This window comes from Dromaius novaehollandiae, chromosome 1 (assembly GCF_036370855.1).
Source record: "Dromaius novaehollandiae isolate bDroNov1 chromosome 1, bDroNov1.hap1, whole genome shotgun sequence".
Lineage (NCBI taxonomy): Eukaryota > Metazoa > Chordata > Aves > Casuariiformes > Dromaiidae > Dromaius > Dromaius novaehollandiae.
The window spans coordinates 211,074,355-211,096,848 of NC_088098.1; the positions used below are offsets into that span (position 1 = coordinate 211,074,355).

The following is a 22,494-nucleotide window of genomic DNA, read 5'->3' on the forward strand; positions in this document are numbered from 1 at the left end:
ATCAGCAAGAGAAACTGCAGCAGTGGGAGGGCTGTCCAGAACAGCCTTTCCTACTCTGTCTAACAGGGAAGCTGTGTTCTGGCCCACAGCTTTCTAAACTGGTCTACAGACCAGTTCAGCTACAGTTGTTTTACTGGTGCCATACCTTACCAATCAACCCAAACTGCTCTCTTCTGCAGCTGTTATGATACCTTCCTTGCAAGTAAGGGCTTTACAATGTCATCATAGGCAAGTCCTGCTCTGGTAGAGCTTCACAGTAGCTGTTCCTGCATTGTCTGAGATTTTTGATAGCAGAGAGGCTGCTGTGCAGATTGGTGGTGGGGAAGAAGACTTGAAATGTACCCTAGAGATTTAGGAACCAGAGCTCCATTGTGCTGCCCTCCCACAGGTGACACTGGGATCTAGGTATCATTAGCTTGATACGAAATGAATAACTTGCTGATGCCAGGCAGGCACCTAAATTCCTTCAAAGATCAGTGTGAAATGACTTTTCCAAGAGGGATAAGGAACTTGGCCATATCTAGCAGTAGTGTCCACCTTTTTTTTTACTCTGGTCCCAAGTAATTTTTCAGGTTGGGACAGAATGTCCTTCAAGCTGCAAGGGTGAGACTGGACAACCAAGTCCAGATATTTGGTTGGCTGTGTGAAGTGACTGTTGGAAAAGGCAAATATTGTGGGATAATAATAGAAGACAAATATTTTTGCACATGCACACACACACACACACACATATACATTTGCTGAGATGGTTATCTTGGGCACCTTCATTTATTTAGATTTACTTCTGAACGTGAACCATCAGCTACCATGGACTAGACTGTGCTTTTACTTCCATTGGGGCAAAATTCATGCTTCTGTCATCACTTTTAACTCAGCAGCTATAGACTGCAGTTGCACTGAACAAGTGAGGGATGGTCCCCGTTCTTTACATACTCGATGCCTGGCTGAGACAATAGGCTAGCAATGTGTGTATTCATGCCTGAACTGATACTCACCTCATGTCTAGGTTCCTGAAATTTTAAATATCTCCTGTTTCTCAGGCATTTTGCAAAGACTATTTTCCAAGTTTCTCTTGTTTTTGCAGAGTGTAGTCCAGGGAGTTATTTCAGTTTTGCCCAGAGAAAGAAGAGGAAATTACCTTAAGAGGAGCTGGGGTTGTAATGAAGAGCTCATCTATTGTCTGCTTCCTACAGCGCTGCTCTGGAAAGCAACTTCACTTTGTTGCTAAGACTGTAACTCATGGCTGTGAAAAATCTCTTGGTAAACACATTGGTTTTTCAGAAATGACTTGCTAACTTTTTTTTTTTAAGTTGTGCTCATCTGCATATCAATGTGAGCTGTTGTTTGGATTCTCTCCCTCTTCTGAATCTATTCAGGAAGTATAAAGCATCACAATGAATGTTTGGATGATTAACCATCCTTGTGATTATGCATGTAAAACTGCACGGACAGATTTTGTCTCCCTATAGTGTCAGTTATGGCTCCCAGAGCCATATGGAAGCGCTGTGGTCCTCTGCAGTCTGAACTATTTTAGCACAGTCTGTCTATCAAAAGCAGTGTCCCTGTCGTGCTTCTGCCTCTGAAGAAAATTGGAAATGTTCACATGGCCTCCCTGGAGCCTGACAAGCCATCTGCAAAGACTTTCCTGGGATGGACAAAAGCCAAGGTTCTTGGACTGGTAGGACCCCATAGCACAACTGAAGTTTATGCTCCACTAATCTGCTTATAAGCATGTAGCTATTACAAAACTTAGCCCAATGGCTACGTTGTGATGCCAGAAACATGGAGCAATTCTTTAATTAAAAAAAAAATCCACTCATGATTATTGACCAAGATGCTGATAATACCCAATACACAGAAGAAGTGAAGTGACGAAAAAGTGGCAGTACTTGAGCAGACCGAATCTTCTCAGTGGTTACTTTCAAGTCACTGTGAATTCAAAATGAAAAGAAAAAAAAGCAGGAAAGAAGAGTTTCTGTATCCTCGGTCCTTCCCATCTCCAGATTTCTGTTTGTGTTGTGTGATAGATGTGATTCTCCCTGAAGACATATTAAGAGCATATGCATTCTCTTTCACTAATTTGCTTTAAGGAAAAAAGACAAATTATGCCTTGTGAAGAAGCCATTTGCTATAAAGTGTAAAAATGCTTTAATATTAATATTTTATAATAAAATTCATGACATATTTATAAACACTCTATCAAGCATTTACAACTGAACCACAGCTGAGGGCTTGGAACGGAATAAATAAGCAAGGACACAGCTAGTATGAAATATACATCTTAATTTTTATAATTGTGTGTGCTTTATTCTTTACACAAATGGAATGGATGCGCAGAGTATTTACACATAACAGGAGTGTAAGCCAGAGAGTGTATTTTGTAAACTCCAGTTCAGATTCTGAGTACCCCAAACAACAGCCGGATTGAGAAACATCCTGCTAAAGAGACACAAGTTGGCCAGCGTTGTCAGACAGAAGCGGCCTCCTGAACACAGGCTGTTGCACTCGGAAGTTTGGACTGGCCGACTCAAATTTAGGAACACAAATCCAGAAATTAAAAGGTTTCTATCTCACTAAGAGCCAACACTGTTTTTTTTTTTTTTTTTTTCCCAAGAGTTTTTTTTTTTTTTTTTTAAGACTTAGGTTTCTGGCTACTGCCCATTCTCCGAAATGCTGTTTTACCTCAGGGCATCACTGGAAGTTGCCTGGGCTGCAGGTCAGGGCCAGACAGTGTAAGCTCCTAGCGCTGCGTGAGGGATGATAGCTCGTGTCTCACTTGTGTCACCTTAAAGACAGATTCTCAAAAGGGCCAACCAGGCGGTGGTTCCTATTGCTCTCGGTGAGATGACGGTGGGGCTGAAGCCTTCTGAAAATCTGGCCACAGTGTTTGGCCCATGGGGGTGCCTTTTTGTTCAACAATTTCACAGCACCTACCTCAAAAAGGGTCTTGGTCCATGACTAAGCCCTCTGGGTGCTACAGTAATAAGAACAGTAAATGATGAAGAAAGTGCTGAGCTCTTGTTTAATAATGGTGCCTTGGCACTTTACAGTAATGCTATAAAGTAGGCAAAATGGAGAGGATATATGTGCAACTTCAGGTGGTGTAAATGGGAGGAACTCCACTGAAATCAGTGGACTGACCGTGGTTTACACCAGCTGAGAACCAGACCTAGCTATATGTTGGATAGACTGCAGATGTTATTTGCTCTTAGCTTTGATGCTGGGTTGTGCCCTAAAACATAGTCACTTTTTTTTTTTAACATAATGATGACCTCATTCTTACTTCTGAGCTAATTGACAAGATGTCTTATTTTTAATGGAACAGTAAGATACATTTATTTCATCGAAGCATGGGCTTGAGCACATGAATGCAGTTGCACAGTGAACCACATGCATAACATGGTGGACAAAATGTTCTAGAGAAAAAAACGCTGAGATTAAAAGCTATGAACACTAAAAGACCACTTTCTGTGAACATTGCAGATATTATGGCTTTAAATCTGCAGCTTGAAAAGAAGGTGGAAACTTGTTCTTTAACACTTTTTTCCCTACAAATATTCACGTGTTGTCAGTCACTGAATCCTCTTTTCAGGATTTGAAAAAAGACCAAAAAAGAAAAGAAAAGAAAAGAAAACTAAAGCAAAAATACAATTTGATTGAGTGCTGATGAGCAAGTAACAGTGGAAGTGTAACACCAACAATTTCTCCATAGGAAACAAAGGTAGATAGGTAGGTGGATGTGGTATAACTAGGACACTGTTGCTGGCTCATAGCGGTTATCAGCTCTGGGTCAGCACTGCTCTCCAGGATGAGGATTTGAAATTTCAGTGCGATGGAGAGATTTCTTATCCTTGACTTTCACAGGGTGGTTCCTAGGACCCTATCCACACCAGAGCATCAAACCATGCTAGCTACAAACACAATTACAGCACAGAATATTTATCTAGAAACAGCCTTTACTACGAAAGAAATTACAAAGCACTAGCATGGACAGGGTACCTCTGTAGGAAGGGGAAATTAAGCAAGAAAGGCTCTTTTACTGGTTTAGGATCAGACAGTAAGACCAGTAAAGAGTGTAGTTTCACTGAGCCCTGTTAGCAAGCTCTAAATGAGTCAGTGCATGGAAGATGCTTTGTGGCAAGGAGAAATAAATAGGTTGTAATAGTGCACATCTGCACAAAGGTAGTGAGATGTCGTCGTGATCATTCATGGGTGGACAAAATGCCATGTAATTTTGGTTCTGCTTAGACCCTACAGTGCTACACACTGTGCCAGAACATGAGAAATAGCACCAGGGGTGTGATCTGGCACTTTTCCTAAAGGGTCCAGCATTTGCATTTGTCTCATGTTTAGACAAGTCTCTTACATGGACAGAAAAGGAATCTGATCATGCTAAGTTGTGTTAGCACCAATATGGTCTGAGGTGCCAATTGCTGTGGGTTGTGAGTTGGATTTTTTTTTTTTTTTTGCACCAGATGTAATTTTGCATGAATCTTATGTTTCTCTTCCTCCTCCCACTACCACCCTGTATGATCTGAACAGCTGTGATGCAGAAATGAACTGCAGCTCTGAGAATGCTGTAACATGAAACACAAAACATCAACACACAAAACAAATGGGAGTACAAGTCCTAAGGGAAAGAAGACCTCTCACTGCTTCTCTTGGTGAATCTTTTTTAAATATATGTTTTATTTAAAAAAAAAAAAAGAAGTGCAATGGCAACTCTAAACTGGAAGCACAAACAACAGACAGGGAAAAATAAATAATGTTACTACAGTAACCAAGGACTGATGGAAAATTTGATTGTACTCAGCCATAGTGTTACTGTTCACTGTAAAGCACAGCACATGACAAAGCAAAACAGTTACTAATAGGATAGTACCATAAAAGGCTGCATGCTGAACTAAGAAACAAAGAAGCAGATGTGACTGATTGCTTAAAAACAGAGCTGAAAATTAGAATGAAGTTCCTGCTTTAGGATACTTGGTTTTTCAGGTCAGGTGGGCTATTTCCCAACCTGGGGCAATAGTGCTTTGCCAGCATGGAAAAATCCATGGCTTCCAAAGATCTGGGGTCACTCTGTGGATTTCTGCAGAATAATCCAAAATCTAAGCTTTCATTCATTTATATTTTGTAAAAAAAAAAAAGTTTCTAGCCCTTCTAGTTACAAAGCTCTTTTGTAGAATCAGCTGAAACCCTTGTTTATAAATCTGCGCTGGCCAGGCAAGAAAAATAGTAATAAAAGAAGCGTGAACTTCTTAAAGTTATCATAGTAGGGCAGGAAGTAAGCGGCCTCCTCGAGGCCACTGAAATGCCCATGTCATTAACCCTGTCACCACCGGTGGCTATTCTACAAACATCCAGCGAGTCGTGCTCTCTGTGGAGGCCGGCTGGATATACCCATCAGCTTGACGGGGTGCAGAAGTGTAAGCTTCAAATAGACGAGTAACTGAGGAGTCTATTCAGCATTTGCCCTTAAAACGTCCTTGAACATTAGGGTTGCTGTAGCCACCAGGTAACAAATATTGGACTCCTGCAGGCCAGTAGGCAGGAGGCTGTGGGTTTTCTATGGAACTTGGTCCAGCAGCAGATGCAAAGGCAATTCAGTTTATGATTATAATATCTTTCGCAGTTGTTCCTTTGTGTGTCAGAGTGAAGTATGGCGTCAGCATACAAAGGAAGGGCAATGTGAAACACGAAATATACCTCCCTCCCTGCTTCCTTGCACCCCAAACTGGAATTCCACAGACTTTCCCCAAATCCCTCACAAATGTCCATTGCCTCAGTTTTCACTTTTAAGACCCTTGTTGACTGTGAAATGAATGAAGATACAAGTTAGCTCATGATCCGCCTGCCTACAAAGACAGAAAAGATCAAATGCTCTTGGTATTTCCCTTAAAGGAACAGGAAGAATCATAAAACATTTTAGGTGAAGTGTGACTCCCTCCAAGAGAGAAATTAACTGCATTCAAGCACTGACATTTTGCTTCTCAAAAATCATCCATTTCTGTTTAAAGATGCATAACCCTTTTGTGTTCAAAAAGGTCCTACAGGGCAGTCAGTTCAAGAGACCTTTCCACAGGAGTTCATCATGATTAAATAGAGGCAAGGGAGAGGATTAAATTGAGAGAAAAAACAACCTGACAACTACAATTTAAGGAATTATCTTGCTTGTCATTAATAATAGAGTCTGTTACAGAAAAGGGATAATGCAACTTGATGGTCCTCTTTACATTTTACAGTCACACAAGGGTGTAAATATTTAATCTTTCAATTAATTAATCTTTACAAAATATCTCACAAAAACATTTTTACCTATAGAAATTAGTTTCTATACATCAATATATTTTTATTTTTATAAATTATTCCATCTTTAAGTGCCTTCTATCAATATAAATGATAAAATAGACAGTCAAAAATTTTAAAGCTTTTCCCAGTTGTATCCCTCCTTGTCAACGTAAGTGCTGTGAATCCTCATACATGTGTGTGTCCTCATGGGAATGTGTTTGCGTGCACGTGTGATGTGAAATGCTTCCATCCTCTCCCACTCCCAAACTCCATTAAAATAAACTACATTGTTATTAGTTCCTGATGCAATAGTGTTTCCAAAGGGGAAAAAAAGAAATGCTTGACTTGGTTTCAGAAATTAAAAGATGTGCATAGTTACCAAAGTCGAGGTGTACCAACTACGAATGTGCAATGACAAGCTTAGAATAGGATCCACCTCCCAGTCAAGTCAAAGACAGTCCTACCAATGACTTCAGTAGGAAGTGGACTTGGTTCTCTGAGTTTGATTTTGCAAGGTGCATGTGGCCCTGATCTAGCAAAACGCTTAAGCCCGTGCTTAGCTTTGAGCACACGAATAGTCCTACTGGAAAGGATGGGACTGAACGGTGTAGGGAGGGGTCACAAGTGACTCCAAGTCAACGGGCTACTCACATGTGTAGGAATTGGGGTCAAGTGTTCAGCGCCTTGCAGGATCAAGCCCTATATGAGGTTCAAGAGCTGGGAACTTCTCTTTAAAGCAATCAACACACTGAGCTCAGCCATTGAAACAGATCAAAATGTCCGCGTGGGCACAGGAGGTGGCTAGCTCCCCTTGACAGAGGGTCTCCACGTCAAAAGTTTGTACCTACAACTGGTGCTTTGAGCACACAACTGACTTGCTTTATGTGGTAGAAGTCTTTTTGTTCCTACCCTTCTGACCCATCAGTGTCCTTCATGGCTTCAAACACTTTGTGTTGTACATTCATCAAAATTCACATTGACTGCAAAGAACATAAATGCAACAAAAACAGGAAAGCCTCCAAATAGTATATTATAGTTTTCTTCTAAATATTCTCCCGTCGTAATCAGAGGTGCAGTGGCTAATTTATAATTTTTCTTTTGAAGGAATCCAGATGAAAGGCCCAGATTGTTCTTCAATTACAAGTTTGCATTGATTATATATATCTTCTAAGCTATCTCCTTGGACAATAGCTGCAGTAAGGAAACATATCAATACTTTTTTTAATTGATACATTCTACAGCATCAAGTGTCAGCAGACTGTGAGTGTAATCATAGATATTGATGAAATGAGAATAGTAGTACACCGTGATGTTGATTATGGAGAAGTCACACACCCTGCAGATGGCAGCTGAGTCCAAAATGGTGGCACCTTCCCATGACAGAGACCCATCCCACTGCTTACAGGGAGACCACTGAGCTAGGTTAGTTGATTTAACTGACAGCTTCAGCCCTTGAGAGGGTAGTGTGACTGGTTCCCACTGTGGGAAGTCAAGCTTTATATTTCATTTAATGTTGAAGCTACTTCACTAGAGGGTGCGTCAGATGTACACTGTTCCAGTCCATTTTTTTCCTGTCCTGGTTATCATAAACTCACTCTAGGCTGGGAAAATTAACGAGATCAGGCCCAATGTGTCCAAATATATAGGAACTGCAACACAAAGCACAGTGCCTAAACTCTTAAAATCTCTGTCCCCACAGGAGAAATCTGGAACTGCAGTGAGAGATCCATGAAGTGTCAGCATGTGGAAGGACAACAGGGGGGCTTCTGCGTGGGATCCTCAAATACCAGTCCCTCAGCAGAGAGCTTCTTAAACCAGCCCAAAGGAAATACTGGAGACCAGAGCACATCTTAAATACTGCCCTCTTCCAGGTCTGGAAGAAGATGCTTTTCTTTTTCCCTCCCACAATTCACAGCTTGGGCCCTTGCCATAAGCTAGTGAGGAATTCTGCTTTGGTCTGTACAAATAAATGCAGTGGTGCAAGATTTTTTACTGACTCCATCAAAAGCAGGTTTGGATCAGGGAGGTAATTCAATTCCTACCCACCTAGTCCTTCAGGACATCAAATATCTGAGGTGTTGAACACCTCCCCTCCTCTTGAGTTTCCTGGTAAACAACAGGCTCAAACCCTGAGTCCTTACTGCAGGCACACTATACTGGTGTGCACTGTAAGCCAGAGACAGAGCTGACCCACTTGTTCTGTAATTACAGGCTATATCTTGGGAAACAGTTTTGAATAAATACATACCTGTAAAATATTCTCCAAATTCTTGTTCTAATTTAATTGCTCGATCGTAGGTTTTCTTGGCTTGCTCCTCTGTAAGACGTTTATTCATTTCCCTAGAAACACAGAAGAAGTCATCAAGAAGTTTAGATTCTTAGTGGAGTTTGAATAAACTATTCAGATAGCTTTCTAAAAGATATGTTTGACTGAATAACAGAGATTGGTACAGGGTTGCAGGACTGAGATTGGTGCAAGAATCAAGAGCTGAAGTTCTCTGGTCTATTCATGGGCAGTTTCAGTGTTTTAAACTCAGTTTTGTTGTCATATAATAGAAACCTATATTTTCAAGCTTTCCCATGTCCATTTCCCATTTCTCCCCTAAATTTTTGTTATGGGGTCACCACCCTAAACTTCCAAACAAAATGAGGCCCAAACCTGGTAACTGCTAATTGAAATGTATGTGTGGCATCAAATCCCCCTGGGTTAGTCTGGTAACTAAGAGACCTTTGAGAGCTGAGCTATTCCTCAGGGTGCTCCTGCCTCATGAGTGGCAGCTATTTCAGGAATCTCCCAGTCTCCCAGGTCTGCAGCTGGCTTTCTTGGCTGAGGAAGACTTTCCAAACTGCTGAAATGGAAACTGGGTTTTGGCTTATGCTGGGGTCATGGCAGTGAAACCATGATTAAAGGCAGGATTCAGCACAGTGACACTCCTAGCTCCATAGCAGGAAGCCCGGAGTCATGATAAACCCCATCGGGAGCCCCAGAGAACCCAAGCACTGTCCTTCAGAAAGATTTCTTGATTCAGGTACAGATATGAGTTCCACATAATCATGAGAAATCAAACTGAGCCTTTTCATCAGGAAGAGTTGGTATGAGTTAGTCACTTGTGTTCTTCTCTTTTCTGGTCCTTTCCGAATAAATATATAGATTCCTAGTACAATGTGTCTTGTAAACTCTAAACTGCACAGAGTACCAATAAACTTAAAATGTAGACAATGCCAGTAACACTATATTATTGCAAATGTTTTGGTTTTGATGGAGCATTTCTGTTTCAACAGAGGCATTATTTAATAATTGTAAGAAATGATTTGTCTTGCCCAAACACGCTCAGTTGTTAATTCCACTGTATACTGTAGCTTGCAAAGAATTCAGCTCATACTCATTCAATGCCATACACATATATGCCTGAGGATATGCAAATACATTACCAGTAACAAGTAGACTTTGTTTGCTCTATCTTTTTTCATAGCATAGATTCATTTTTCTTAAAACGAGGGAAATTTTCTGAGGCAACTAGGAAAGCAGAGAGCATCCTGTATCCTACATAAACCTGATTTAATGCCTTGCACTAAATCTTATGATTATGTGGTAATGGACTGTATATAGTATGACATGTATGATGCATGTAGAAAATTATGTGCAAGATGATGCATAAAAAATGATCTATAAAATACACAGCAGTATGAACTTGCTACAGCTAACTCCTACCTAGTTTCTGAAAATTGCCATGGAAGTTGTCAAAGATACAAAAATGTATTTACAGAAATGACCCTAAAGTTGCCTGTCTGTATACTAATCATATAACTGGGAGCATTGCTTAAAAAAATCTCTCTGGAAGTACCAAGTCTATTGCCAGTGTAACCAGAAAGTAGATTTATAGAATACAAGATAACAAAGATTTATTTGAAAATTTATGACAATCGTTTGTGGATTTTATTCAGAGGTTTTGGATTAATGTATGCAAATCTGAGTCATGCTGCTAAATTTCTGATACTAGTAATTCTATTTCTTGGAAGGATTGCTATCTAACTGAGTTCAGGCAGACTTCTCATCAGCTATGCCTACTTGGACATGTCTTTAAGTGACTTAACCCAAACTCTGTCTTGGAGTGGGACCAAGCACTGCAAATTTGTATGCAAACTTAACATGTTATCACATATTAAGGACACTCAGCCAATATTCTAGTGCTAATAACATCCTCCTCCTTCCCAATTTATTTCTGGTAAACCTCTGAGAAGTCTCCTGAAGATCTTTGAAAAATCAAAGGAGATAATATCTATACAAGTATAAACAAGCCTTTAAAATAACAAATACTTGAAACAAGCAGAAATTTTAATTAGATTCAGAGAACATAGGTTTGCCTGTGGTGTAAAACCATGCTAGTTGTACTCATGCCTCTGCCAGTCCTGTGCCTTCAGGGGAGAGGATGGAGAGGGGGGAGGACGGTGATGTCCATTTGTCATGATGAATTAAAAGTGCTGTCAAATAACGATCCCCTCTAAATTTTTCTCTTCCAGACAGCGACCTGCGCAGCTGGTGAATTAAAATTGCTTGCAAAGACCTGTCCCTTCAGGCACCTTTCTGAGGGTTTTTCTCCTCTCCTGGTGAAGAGCTGACCCAGGCGGCCTCTTCGCTACTTCCAGCTTTCATCGCTGTGATGCCACCATCCGCACCCCTCTAAAGAGAGGCCGACTGAGAAGTGCCAGCAGGGACCCTTCTGGCCCTGACCCTTCCAACCTGTGTGGTGGAGTTAGAGGTGGGGAAGGAAGGGCAGGATGATGGAACAGGTCTTCCCAATCCACATTTTTTTTTGTCTGACATAGTTTTGCTTTGCTAGTGAACTAACTTTCAACTTGTTTATATGAGCAGGAGTAATAGTTTCAGCAGATAAATCTAGCATTACAAACAGATTTTATACTAGTATATCCCCTTCTCATTTAAGAATTGGAAGTTTTCTGTTGTGGTAGTTACATATATGAAATGAAACTGAGTGAACACAGTTTTACTGGTATAAAAGTGTCCTCTTTCTCTTCCCACAGAGCATTGGGATACCACACAAAACTTCTTCACAGCAAAATAATAGTATCCACTGGGAAGGGGTTATACCCATTCATCTATGTGCACCCTCAGACTATGCTGTTAAAACCCTTAACAAGGAGAAAGGGCTGCACAAACAAATTCCCATGAGAAAAATAAGTGTGCGGATTTACAGCACATCAGCTCATCAGTGGAAACTGCCCATGGTAAAAATGAGACAGCTTGACCCTCCATGGAAATGTGGAAATGTGCCCTGCATCTGCTAGGAGGCAGGAACATGTGCACAGCCTGCAAATGTGAAGTAGCCCCACACTGCAAATCCACTCCACATTTCGCAGCAGAGTGCATATTTGTTTAGCCACATCCTCACTGATTTAAGTTCATTACCAAATAAAATAAATGATTTTCATGAGCTCAGAATTATGTCGTTATTCTCAAGGCAGTTCTTAAAAGAGAATGATACCAGTTATATTAAAAGAGTTTTTATTTCTGTTACAGACTAATTTTGGGTGCTGTTTGATAAGATAAATGCACATTAGATACATTAAGTAGATAAAATGATTCCTTGTGGAAAGCAAGCTGCAGGGGATAAAGTAATTTAGAATGCCTGAATTCATTACTTTTTCTCATTTTTTTCAGGAGTAGTTGTATTGTGTTTACACAATTTGTTTATATAAGCCGTATTATTACAAAAAATCCCAAACCAGTGCTGATCTACAAGGACCCTTGCTGTCCCACAGAAGTTTGGAGTTTAATTAAGGATGTACTTTTTTTAACTTTAATTAAGTCTAATTAAGAGTGTCCTCAGCAGAACATTCATAGAATAAACAATTCAAAAGTCATATAACGAGTTTCACTTTCTTTGTCCCTACGGCACTGTTAACACTCATGCAGGTTTTAATTTAGAGAGTGAAGAATAGCCTAGTAATTTTTTATATATATCACTAAGGGAAGTTCTACTAACTCTGCATAATTTGTTTAGTCCTAAATAGAATACTAGCATTACTTTGGTTTAATAGCAGGATGACTGTCCTAATGTTTTGCATCTACATAGCACTTTTCATCCAATCTGCTCAAAGATTTGATATTCTTGCATCAAATGAACCAAGCCTTTATTTTATTCCTGCCTTTACAGTTGTATGTGATATACATGTATTTTCAGAGTAAGGGCCACATTTATTTACTTCCTTTTTTATCAAGATAGATGCAGTAATGGAAATACCTTATGGACAGGAAAACTGTAAGTTAAAACTTCTCTTCAATGATAATCAATGCAGAAGGTAGGCTATTAGACAACCCTGTCCATTCTAAACAGCAAAATAATTAGAATCTAACTGAACTGTGAGGCTGGAAGAAATATCAAAAAGTCATTCAACCCAGGATACCCAGTCTTTGGACAGGCTGGGGCTGTTTAAGCACTATATGCTGTGTGATTCCCTGTGATACACATGGGCATGCAACAGCCTCATTTCCAAAATGTCAGGGCTGGAAAGGATCCCGCTCCATCATGGGATGGGGCATGTCAGCAGTCTCCAGTTCTGTGATCCCATATTTGTGGGCATGCCTTCAACATAACCAGGTATGCATCTGTCATAGGAGGGGTGGATGCCTGCACTTAATTTTCTGGTGGGTAGATGTGGCATCACCAGGTGTTTGCAAAGCCTTTGGTGAGAGGAAAGCACAGAGTACCAAATTTTATCCCTATCACAGTAAATGAAGATAACTTCTTGCATTACCCTAGTTTCACATGGAAAATAATTGATTATAATAAATTTTAAAATGAACTTCAACCATTGTGGATATCATCATCTTATTTCCTGTTTGGCCTCCTCTCCTCTAGACCAGGTAACCCTCATTCTTCTTCTATTTCCAGGGTGCTATCCAGAACCCGGCACAGCGCCCCAGCTGAGGCCTCATTCACACCAAGTAAAACAACATAATTGTGTTTTGTGTCCCTACACAGCACTGATGTTAATAGAACCCAGACTGACAGCAGTCTTTTTTGCAAGAGCATTATCCCTCCATTCACAGTCCTGTGTGATCCACTACAACTGCCAGATGCTTTTCTGCAGTGCCATAGCTTAATTATTCCCTGCCTGTAGTCGTGCATTTCATTTTCTCTCCTTTTGTCTGTGTTGAATTTCATCCTACTGATTTTGCTTTGAATTTTAATCTTCTCCTCCAAAGTGCTTGCAAACTCTCTCAACCTTATGCTATTCACAAACTTTATAAAAGTACAGTCTAATTCAACGTTCAAGTGCTTCATGAAAACAGCAAGTAGTGCCAAATAGTGCCACAGCTCAAGAAATGCACTTGCAAGTCTTTTGTTTTCCTGCTAGTTTACCAGTGCCATTTTCAATGACTGCCTGAGAATGGCTGTGCTCGTGCTCTCTAGTAATTCCATCTGGACCATATTTCTCTAATCTGCTACTGAGAATGTCACATGGAGATGTGTCAAAACCCAGAATAAAAATGAAAATACATCACAAGTATTGATATAGACCCCATGAATGAAGGAAGTGAGATTGATTTGATTTGCTCTTGAAATATATTGGCTGCCTCTTATAACCTTTTTATCCTCCAGGTTCTTGTACCTTAGTTGCTTAACTGCTTGTTGGCTCCTAGGATTTTTCTGAGTATTGCAATTAGGTTCTTGGTCACAGTATGAAATTAGTGCCTTCCCTTTTCCTCTTTTAAGTGTTATTTTTGCCCCTCTCCAGTCCTTTAGGTCCTCACCTGTCCTCTTACGAATCTTGAAGTAAATAAAGGGCTGGCCTAAAACAGAACGTCTGACACAGGTTTACTCTGCTTGTACCCCCATGTATGCACTGTGACCAGACCCTACACCCCATAAGCACCCAAGGCTGGATGGGACAAGCAAGCCATGCCACATGATGCTGCAGAGGCCTTGCTAAATTCACTGCATGTGTATGGAAAAGTACACCAAGCACTGGCAGGTTGTCCTTTCGGGGCCCATCAAGGACAACTGCATGTTCCAAATGTGAAAGGTTCAAAGGCAGCTTTGGCTGGTTCCTCCGGGCTCCAGGGTGAATCTGACCACGCAGTGCACAGCTGAGGGCATACATGGAGGGTAAGTCTTCGCTATTCTTACCTCCTCTTGCTATTGATTTTACAGAACACACAAAATGTTGACTGGAGACCTGTGTTGTGCCATTTGAGACTGAAGAAAAACGCTTGAAGGGTTTTATACTTACATCAGCGGCTCCCATGATTTAGGCTTAATGAAGATAGCGATGGGATAGAGTTGTGCAACTTGCAATCGTTTAATAGCATTTCCTGACACATCGAGTATACAGTGCTTGCCCTGTTGGAAAGAGATGAGGATGTGTTTATTTTTGCAGCATTGGCTGCAGTTCAGCTGAAAGAAAGGAAGTAATTCTGCGACACAGGGCCCTGGAGCAGAGCCATTACTGACACACCAGGGAAGAGGGGTCCCGGGGCACACACTCCACTTCTCTGCAGTATTTCTTTTGCTTTGCTGCTAATATTAAGCACTATATTGAAGACATGGGAGCAGGCTATTTTTTTATTCTAGAGGTTTAACTGAGATGAACTTTGGGGGGCAGGCTGTTCTTCAGAAATAAGGAAAACTGATTAAAAAAAAATAAGATGTCTACATTCGTACTGGTTAAATCAGCTCATGTTTATGTCTAAGACTTCTTGTGCCACCTGAGGCATGTCATTTAATCTCTCTGTGCTTCATTTTTTGCCACTGAAAAAGTGAGATAAGTTTACTTATCTGTCTTATAGAGGGGTCTGCAATTTTGCAATTATTAGTGTTCAAAAAGAACTTCCTAAGTGCTGTCCCAATACTGTCCTGAGATAGCTTTACAAAAGCTATCTCAAAAAAAACCCTGGGCACTATATCTGTAGTATAGGTTTGTTGTTAGTCTCATTCTACAGGCAGAGAAGCTGAGAAACACAGAGGTTAAACATCTTGGTCCAAGCCACAGAAGAAACCTGCATCAGAGCTGGGACTGGAGCCAAGTCCAAAACCCTACCAGAGCAACCACTGAGAGCCTCTGAACTCCTCTGAACGGACCCCAAAGAAGGAAGGCTGTTTTGGGGCATACTTGAGGCACTGTGGCTGCATTCGTGAAGTCATGGCACTACATCTGGGTGCAGAAAGTGCCGGAATGCTGTCATTCAAAGTCAGTTTCTACTCATGGGGTCGTTGTAAAGCTAAAAATATTAGGTTACAATTTTGTGAATATTTTATATGTTGGCAGAATCATCATGTCTGAGATACAATGGGGCAACGAAACAGATCGTGTTGCATGGGCAATAAAACCAGTGCCTACCCTTTCTGCCACAAATCTCACAGACTGGACACTAGTTCCATATAGATTATCGTTGTACTGCCCAGCTTCTATAAATTTGTGCTCTTGGATATCCTTTTCCATTTGTTCTCTTGAAATGACAAAATGATAATCTCGCCCGTCCACTTCATAATCACGCTTTGGCCGTGTGGTATCTGCATGAAACAAAAGACAGAAAATCAAGAGGTCTATAAAACCATTTCATGCAAAATATCACAATTAAGGTTTGTTCAGCAGACAGTGCCGGGTCTGCTGTATGTGGAAGTGTTTCACATCTGGGAGTGGAGGGACCCTTTCAGGAGGAATACATACAAACCTCAAATACAAAACACATTCCACACTGTGAATCCAATCTTATTCTCCAATACAGTGATGCAAATGAATGACAATTCTGTCAATTTAATTCAACCTTAATTATAAGGTTGATTCTGGTCTCATCTCTAGCAGTTTTAAGCCGGTGGCACAGGCATCAGTATAAAACAAAGTAAGATTGCAATGAGAGGCCAAAATAAACACCGAACAAGCTTTAATGATCCAAACAATAAATAATCAGCTAAATCCAGGGTCCAATATTACTTTCAGATTAGATAGTCTAAATTCCACACAAATCATAAATTATTCCATATTTTTATCGGTTTCATTGACTAAATTGAAACATATTACCAGTCTTTCAGACTTTCATCTCATTTAAAAAGCTACAGAAAAAGTGATTTGTGAACTGAGCTTGTAATTAGAAGGTCCCCTGTGTAGCAAAATGCTGGAGCTTTTGAGACATTTAAATAGGAAAGATAATGCCAGGCTATGTTCGATGTCAGAGCATTGCTGATGAGTTGAGACAGCCTGGCACTGAGTCCAGCATTCCCACATCTAGGGGAGCTGCCATGAAAGAGAGACCTAGGAGCTTCTGACAGCAAAGGGGGCCCCTAGGTGAGCATGGACACCCTGGAGCAGTGGCACAACTGGCTCTGTCTCTCCTCCAGGCAGTCAGCTGATGGCTGTCACCTGCTTTGCTTGCAGAGATGGGTGCTGTGGTCCTGGATGGCTGAGAGAGGTTTGAAATGCACAAAAATTCTTCCCAGACCTTCACCATCTTTTTTGGTTTGTTCTTTGCCCCATTTCTGTCCCATGGGGAAGTCTGCTTTCCCAATTCAGTATCCTGATTTGGAATACTTTTCTTCTTTCCAAAGAGTGATGTTTCCAATGGGACTGAAACTCCAGTTTTTCACACAGCTCTGCAGAACATTACCTCAGAGGTGCAGCCTCTGCACAGGTCCTCTTTCTATCCAGTTCTAAAAATGGCTCTTGAGGAACACAATTACATAAGGACACTGCTTTCACAGCAATTCATGTTATGTGTTTCACCAAGGGATCTAACTTGGCTGCAGAATGAAGAATAAAATAGTACTTACGTGGTACACAAGACCCAAACTTATCAGGGAATTCAGATATCAAATCGTCATTGATCCGATCTTTCATAGGACCCAGAATGATAACTGGCCTGGTGTAGTTAACTGAACAACAGAAAGAAAAGCATATTTTGATTGCGTTACTGGAAATAACAGTAAATATTCCCAAAGATGCACTAACCTGAGTTGTTAACTATATGTATGAAGAGAAATCTCAGATATATGGTTTTTTTTGAAGAGTAATTTTTTTATTGCCATGGATACAGAAATTGGACCTAAGACTGCTTATTATGCAAAGTTCAGAGCCCTCTGATAGTGTCCGCACATGTAGGCAAAAGACTATTTGGTAGTATATATATTTGCTGTTGTTCAACAAAACGACTCTTAAATGCTCACAGATGGACTCTGTCATGAGGCACGGAAAGGAGACAGGATCCATTTTATTTCTTCTCAGTTATATGAGCGCATCCGCAATTAAATCAGGTGGGTTGTGCTACCATAACAGAGAACATTTTCAGTTTGCATTGCTGTAGGTTGATCTATCCTGGCTGAGGCACATAACTCATGAGAAGGAAAGTAATAAATGCCTCCCATGTAACAACGATGCAGCAAATCTAAAAAATCTGCATCAATATTTTGCAGACTATTTAATGTATTTATTAGTAAAGGCCATTAGAATATAGTGGGGAGAGTCCTGGGTACATTAGGAAATGGGAGCTAGCAAGAGAGACCCTCACATACATTTCTCATTTATGCAGCAGCCAAAGCAGCCAAGGAAAAAGAGCCACAGAGAATCTGGGGCCAGCACAACAATGCTTATGTCTCTTCTGGTGCCCAAAATGTAAAATGAAAAATTTAAGCAATAGTGGCAGAAAAGCAGATGAAACTTACTTTCCTGCCTTGTGACAGGTTCATAAGAAAGGATGCAGTCTTCTTGGCCTCCTGATTAGAGAAGAAAGAGAAGAGATTGAAGCTGACAAGCAACAGTTCAAATGCTAAAATTTGATAAAATGCTTCATATACAGGCAGAACAGGTTCAACATTTCTTTCTGGCAATGCTCTCACCTGAACCATTCCAAAATCCCTAATAACTGTAAGGTTCAGAGACCTCTTTTTCTCCTTCCCCTCCCTCCCTTGCCACATATTTAGTTTCTCTGTGCTGAAATGGGGCTTTCTTCAGTCATACAGAATAGTTGTAGCAATGGCAATAAGGCTTCATTTATTGATTTAATAGCAAGGCTGTTTACAAGGATATTGCAGAAATTTAAGAAGCAATTCTTTTGCTTGCCCAATTATTCAGGCCTTAATATGCTGCTGCAGGGCAAATCCACAGGCTAAGTTGAACAATGCTCATCGTTAGAATAAATACATTTTGGCTGATCACCCTTCTTCTGTGCATAAAGCCCACAGTCTAGTTAATTCACAGCCTGGTATCTAGGTATAAGCTGTTTTCTGACCCCTGCCCTTTCTCTGAACAGGAATGTCACAGCATCATATTTTATGTACTTATCCTCACTCCACTCCTGTTAGCCAGAGGAGTGTTGTTACCTCCCCAAGGCATTTAGGGAAATAAAGCAGAGAAATCTGTCACAAGAAAAAAGTGGTATTATATAGAACAGAAGCTTGGTCCAGGCTTACAGCCTTGATGCATCATTTTCCTCTCCTCTTTGAGAGGGCAAGAGGAGCAGGGGGAGGATTCTTCAACCTACTGCATGAAAAATTTATGTGCATTTCTCTTTCTGGGTCATTGCCGTATACTAAGTATCACATAAGGACTCTGGCAGGTTCTAAATATGACTTAGGCTGAGCAAAGTTTAAAACCATGATTCTATTTTTACTTAGTTTAGCACTTATCTCTGAGAAGACCTACACTTGGGACTTTGCTTAATAGAGCAATTCAGGTACTATAGAAGAAAGGGTGCCATGATGGGTAGAGGGTTTTTGCAAAATAGACAGGGTCACCTTCATTTTACGTGCTTGCACGCACATGAGTCCTTGTTCCATTATTCTGGCTGGCTCCACCAAACCAACATGTGCACATGCCGGGGAAGGGTGTTGCCTGGTGCCTTGTTGGGCATTAGGGGTAGGATTTACTTGAAGGGGGATGCAGCTCGCCCTGAAGTAGACTGACTAGTTAACTGACTGGTTAGCTGGTTAGCTGAATCACTCCCTAGGCACCACTAATGGTATTGATAAGACTTTTAATGAATGCAGTGGCAGCTCAGATATGTAGCTCGCAAGTAGGCATCAAAATTTTGGTGGTTTAGTCTTTAATGGACTCCCACCACATGAATCCAATCTGTATGAGGATATTTTTCATAATTTATCATCAACAGCTGTGAGAAATGTGTAAGAAAGCCTTTCAAGTAAAAAGAATATTGTAATTAAGGACTAAGACAGAATAAGCAAATAAACATGTACTAGAGATGTTAGGAGAGAGGGAGAACAAAAAGGACCAACTCCAAACTAGTTGTGGTGCTGAAGCAGCTAATCAGAAAACACCATTTTTAATAAAAGAAAGAGAACAGACAGCTTTTCAGGGCAAGGCAACATAACATGTGAAGACTATGGAAAATGGATTTTGCTTTTTTTTGGGTAAATGTTCAATACTGTAATCACTTGCTTAACTTTGACTCTTTGCAAAATTAAGAACCTAGGGTTATCACACTAGATTTCATGCATCAGATTTATATTTTTTTCTGGAAAGTCTTGGGGTGATAGAAAAAACTCAGGATATCCCATTCCCCTGTGGATGAAACAATTCACTCTCCAGGCTGGATGAGGATGCTCCTGCACTGCCTGCCCTCTCCAGCCCTGAGGAGCTATGGAAACACTTTTCAACAACCTGAGAAAGCCATTTTTGGGATGGGTGATGAAACCACCATGTGCTAAGCAAGTGTAGGGGAGCCTGTTTGCAGGAATACAATGTATAAGCTTGCGAATACTTGTTTCAATGGCATACAAATCTGCAGAAGGCGATTCATTTAATCAGATTTCAGAAACCTGGATTGTGAGTGTTTATGTCTGAGATAGTGCCCTTTAGTGTCAATGGGTGCCGACAAATAGGCAAGTACTTATTCGAAGACGTGATTCATCTGACCTATTTTAGATGCCTGCTCCGGGATGAGAGGGAAAGGCAGAAACGGCTGTTTGTCTCCATTGTCCTATAAAGGCATCTAAACAGCAAGGTCAGCTCAGACATCTGCATTTGGACAGGTTAAGTGACAGTGACAAGGACAACTGAAGGAAAGAGCCAATAACTGTGACACACTATTTAAAAATTTCTCTGTGGGCTAACATTGGCGGAGGCATAGAATTACAACCAACAGAGATAAGCAAGCACAAGTTTTACCTTCTTTTGCCCCGTCCATGCAAGAGGTGCACACTTATTAAAGCTGTCATTACATCTTTTGCTGGCAATATTGTCAGAGAATGTGTTATGGAGACAAAAGAGCCTGTCATTTCACAGAAGTCTTGTGAAACTGTGGCCAGTCTGCAGTCTGTGGAAAAACTCCAGTCCACTTAAGCTGTGCCAAAATTAAGCCATTAGAAAGGGCTGAAGCATGTAAGCAGAAACTTTGAGTCTGACTGTGATACACAGGGACTTGAACATAGACATCTTCCTCAGGCTCTTTCACATTAGGTTTCAGACGTATTGGAGATGTGATTTTGATAGGAGTCCACACCATCTCCCCTACTTTACTTTTCTGGAACAAGGGCTCAGGAAGCTCAAGTTCTTATGTGAACTAAAAGCCTTCCAGGTGCTGTCCAGACAAATTCTTGAAAGTCTTCAAATGCTAATATGCATGTTAACTGCAAATCTTCAATGGTCAGTACTGCATGGCTTTGAATTAGTCCATAAAGTATTATGTGTAATGAAGAGCTCTGGAGTCAATCAATAACAGAATTGCTATAACCTTGCAATATCTTTGAGGTATGGGACACTGAAATTCAGCAGCACATAGGCTTTTATTTTATTTTATTTTACATTTGACCAAGCCTCATTTACTGCCCCCATTAATGGCTTAATTAGCACAGGTTAGCTGTGTTGATCTGGAAAAACTTTGCAAAAATTACTAGACAAAACCAAAATCAAAACAAAAAACCTTTCTGTAGAATTTTGGAATTATTCCTTGTACCTTAGTAAAATTCCATTAGGTAGAAAAGAAAAGAAAAGAAATGAGAAGAAAGTAAAATGAAACTTTCCTAAATCTATGAACTTGTGAGTGAAATTAAGAGAGGTCTTTCACTTTCTTAAGATCCCTATGGCTCCAGCTCCCTTCCTTCTTGGCTTGCCTGTTAGTGAGTTCGAGTCCTCAGGAAGAGAAGAATAACCTCAAGTTTGTTATAACTCATACCTTCTAAGAACTGGGCACTGAAGTCCTGAAACATAACAAATGAGTTTCATAAGTACTACTCATTTTGTCTTTTTAACTGATTTTATGGTGTTTCAGAAGGTAGCACTGAATGGATTTAAGGTGGTACCTCTGTTTTCCCTTTCTTTCTGGCTAGATGGCAGAAAAAGTGTTTGAAAGGCTGGAAACCATTGTTTCAGTGCAGAACTGGCACATTTTAGGCATTTTTCTTGAAACTCATAAAAAGGCCCCTTTTCCTGTTGTCCCACCAGAGCATCTGGAGCTTTCACAGTGCTTCATGCAGCATGTGAGTAATGGTGCAGGAGGGCTGCTGTGAGATGCCATGGGGCAGTGCTATGGCCACACACATGCTACCTCGTGAAGCTCCACATTTGAAGCCTTCTGCAAAGCGGCTTCCCTTATGCTGCAGTCCAACCCTGCAGCCTTCCTCCCACAATTTGGGAGAATGTGAGGTCCAGCATACAGGAGGGCAACCACCTTGTAATCTGTTGCATCAAACGCCCATCCTCATCATGCATCTCATATACTGGGAATCCATGGATTTGGGCATCGTGTTAATGTCTATGAATGAAAAAATCTGTAAAATGATCTAGGACAGTGAATTAAGAAAAAGAGTAATACTTACAGAGACAGCTAAAAGAAATGAGTTATACACTTAAAAAAATCAAAGGGAATTTCTAGGTTCATGGAAATTGCTGGATTAATCGTGGTGGTCATCATCAGTATTTTTGCAAAGTACATGCAGATAAGCCATATTTATTTTAATTTTGAGCCTTGTCCTGAATTTTGTTGCTTAACTGGATCTAAAATCAAAGATGGCTTATTTTTCGGTCTCCATCCATTTTGGTTTTGGGCTACTGCATGGATTACCTGAGTTAGATTTGCAATATCCCAGACAACTCAATTTCTGGCTTGTTTCATCTCCACAGTCTGCACTGGACAGTCAATAACTTAACCTCTATTTGGCTCAAAATCCCTCCCTGGATCTCTATTTATGTGAGTAAGCAAATGACTTTCGGAAATATGACAACAGGTACGAAGCA

At 40.5% G+C, this 22,494-nt stretch overlaps 1 protein-coding gene across 7 annotated transcripts in view; it reads right to left on the minus strand.

The window, feature by feature from the left end:
• Positions 1–2,266: 2,266 nt before the first annotated feature.
• The window catches only part of DLG2 (discs large MAGUK scaffold protein 2), a 999,439-nt gene continuing 979,211 nt past the window's right edge, over positions 2,267–22,494 (minus strand). For all 7 annotated transcript variants that reach the window (XM_064505171.1, XM_064505176.1, XM_064505174.1 and 4 more), the window contains 6 exons: positions 17,967–18,017; positions 17,079–17,180; positions 15,652–15,824; positions 14,545–14,654; positions 8,537–8,628; positions 2,267–7,479 (listed from right to left, as the gene is read on the minus strand). In XM_064505171.1, coding sequence (XP_064361241.1) covers positions 7,373–7,479; positions 8,537–8,628; positions 14,545–14,654; positions 15,652–15,824; positions 17,079–17,180; positions 17,967–18,017 — 635 coding nt within the window. In that variant the 3' untranslated portion in view covers positions 2,267–7,372. The remainder of the gene's footprint in view (positions 7,480–8,536; positions 8,629–14,544; positions 14,655–15,651; positions 15,825–17,078; positions 17,181–17,966; positions 18,018–22,494) is intronic.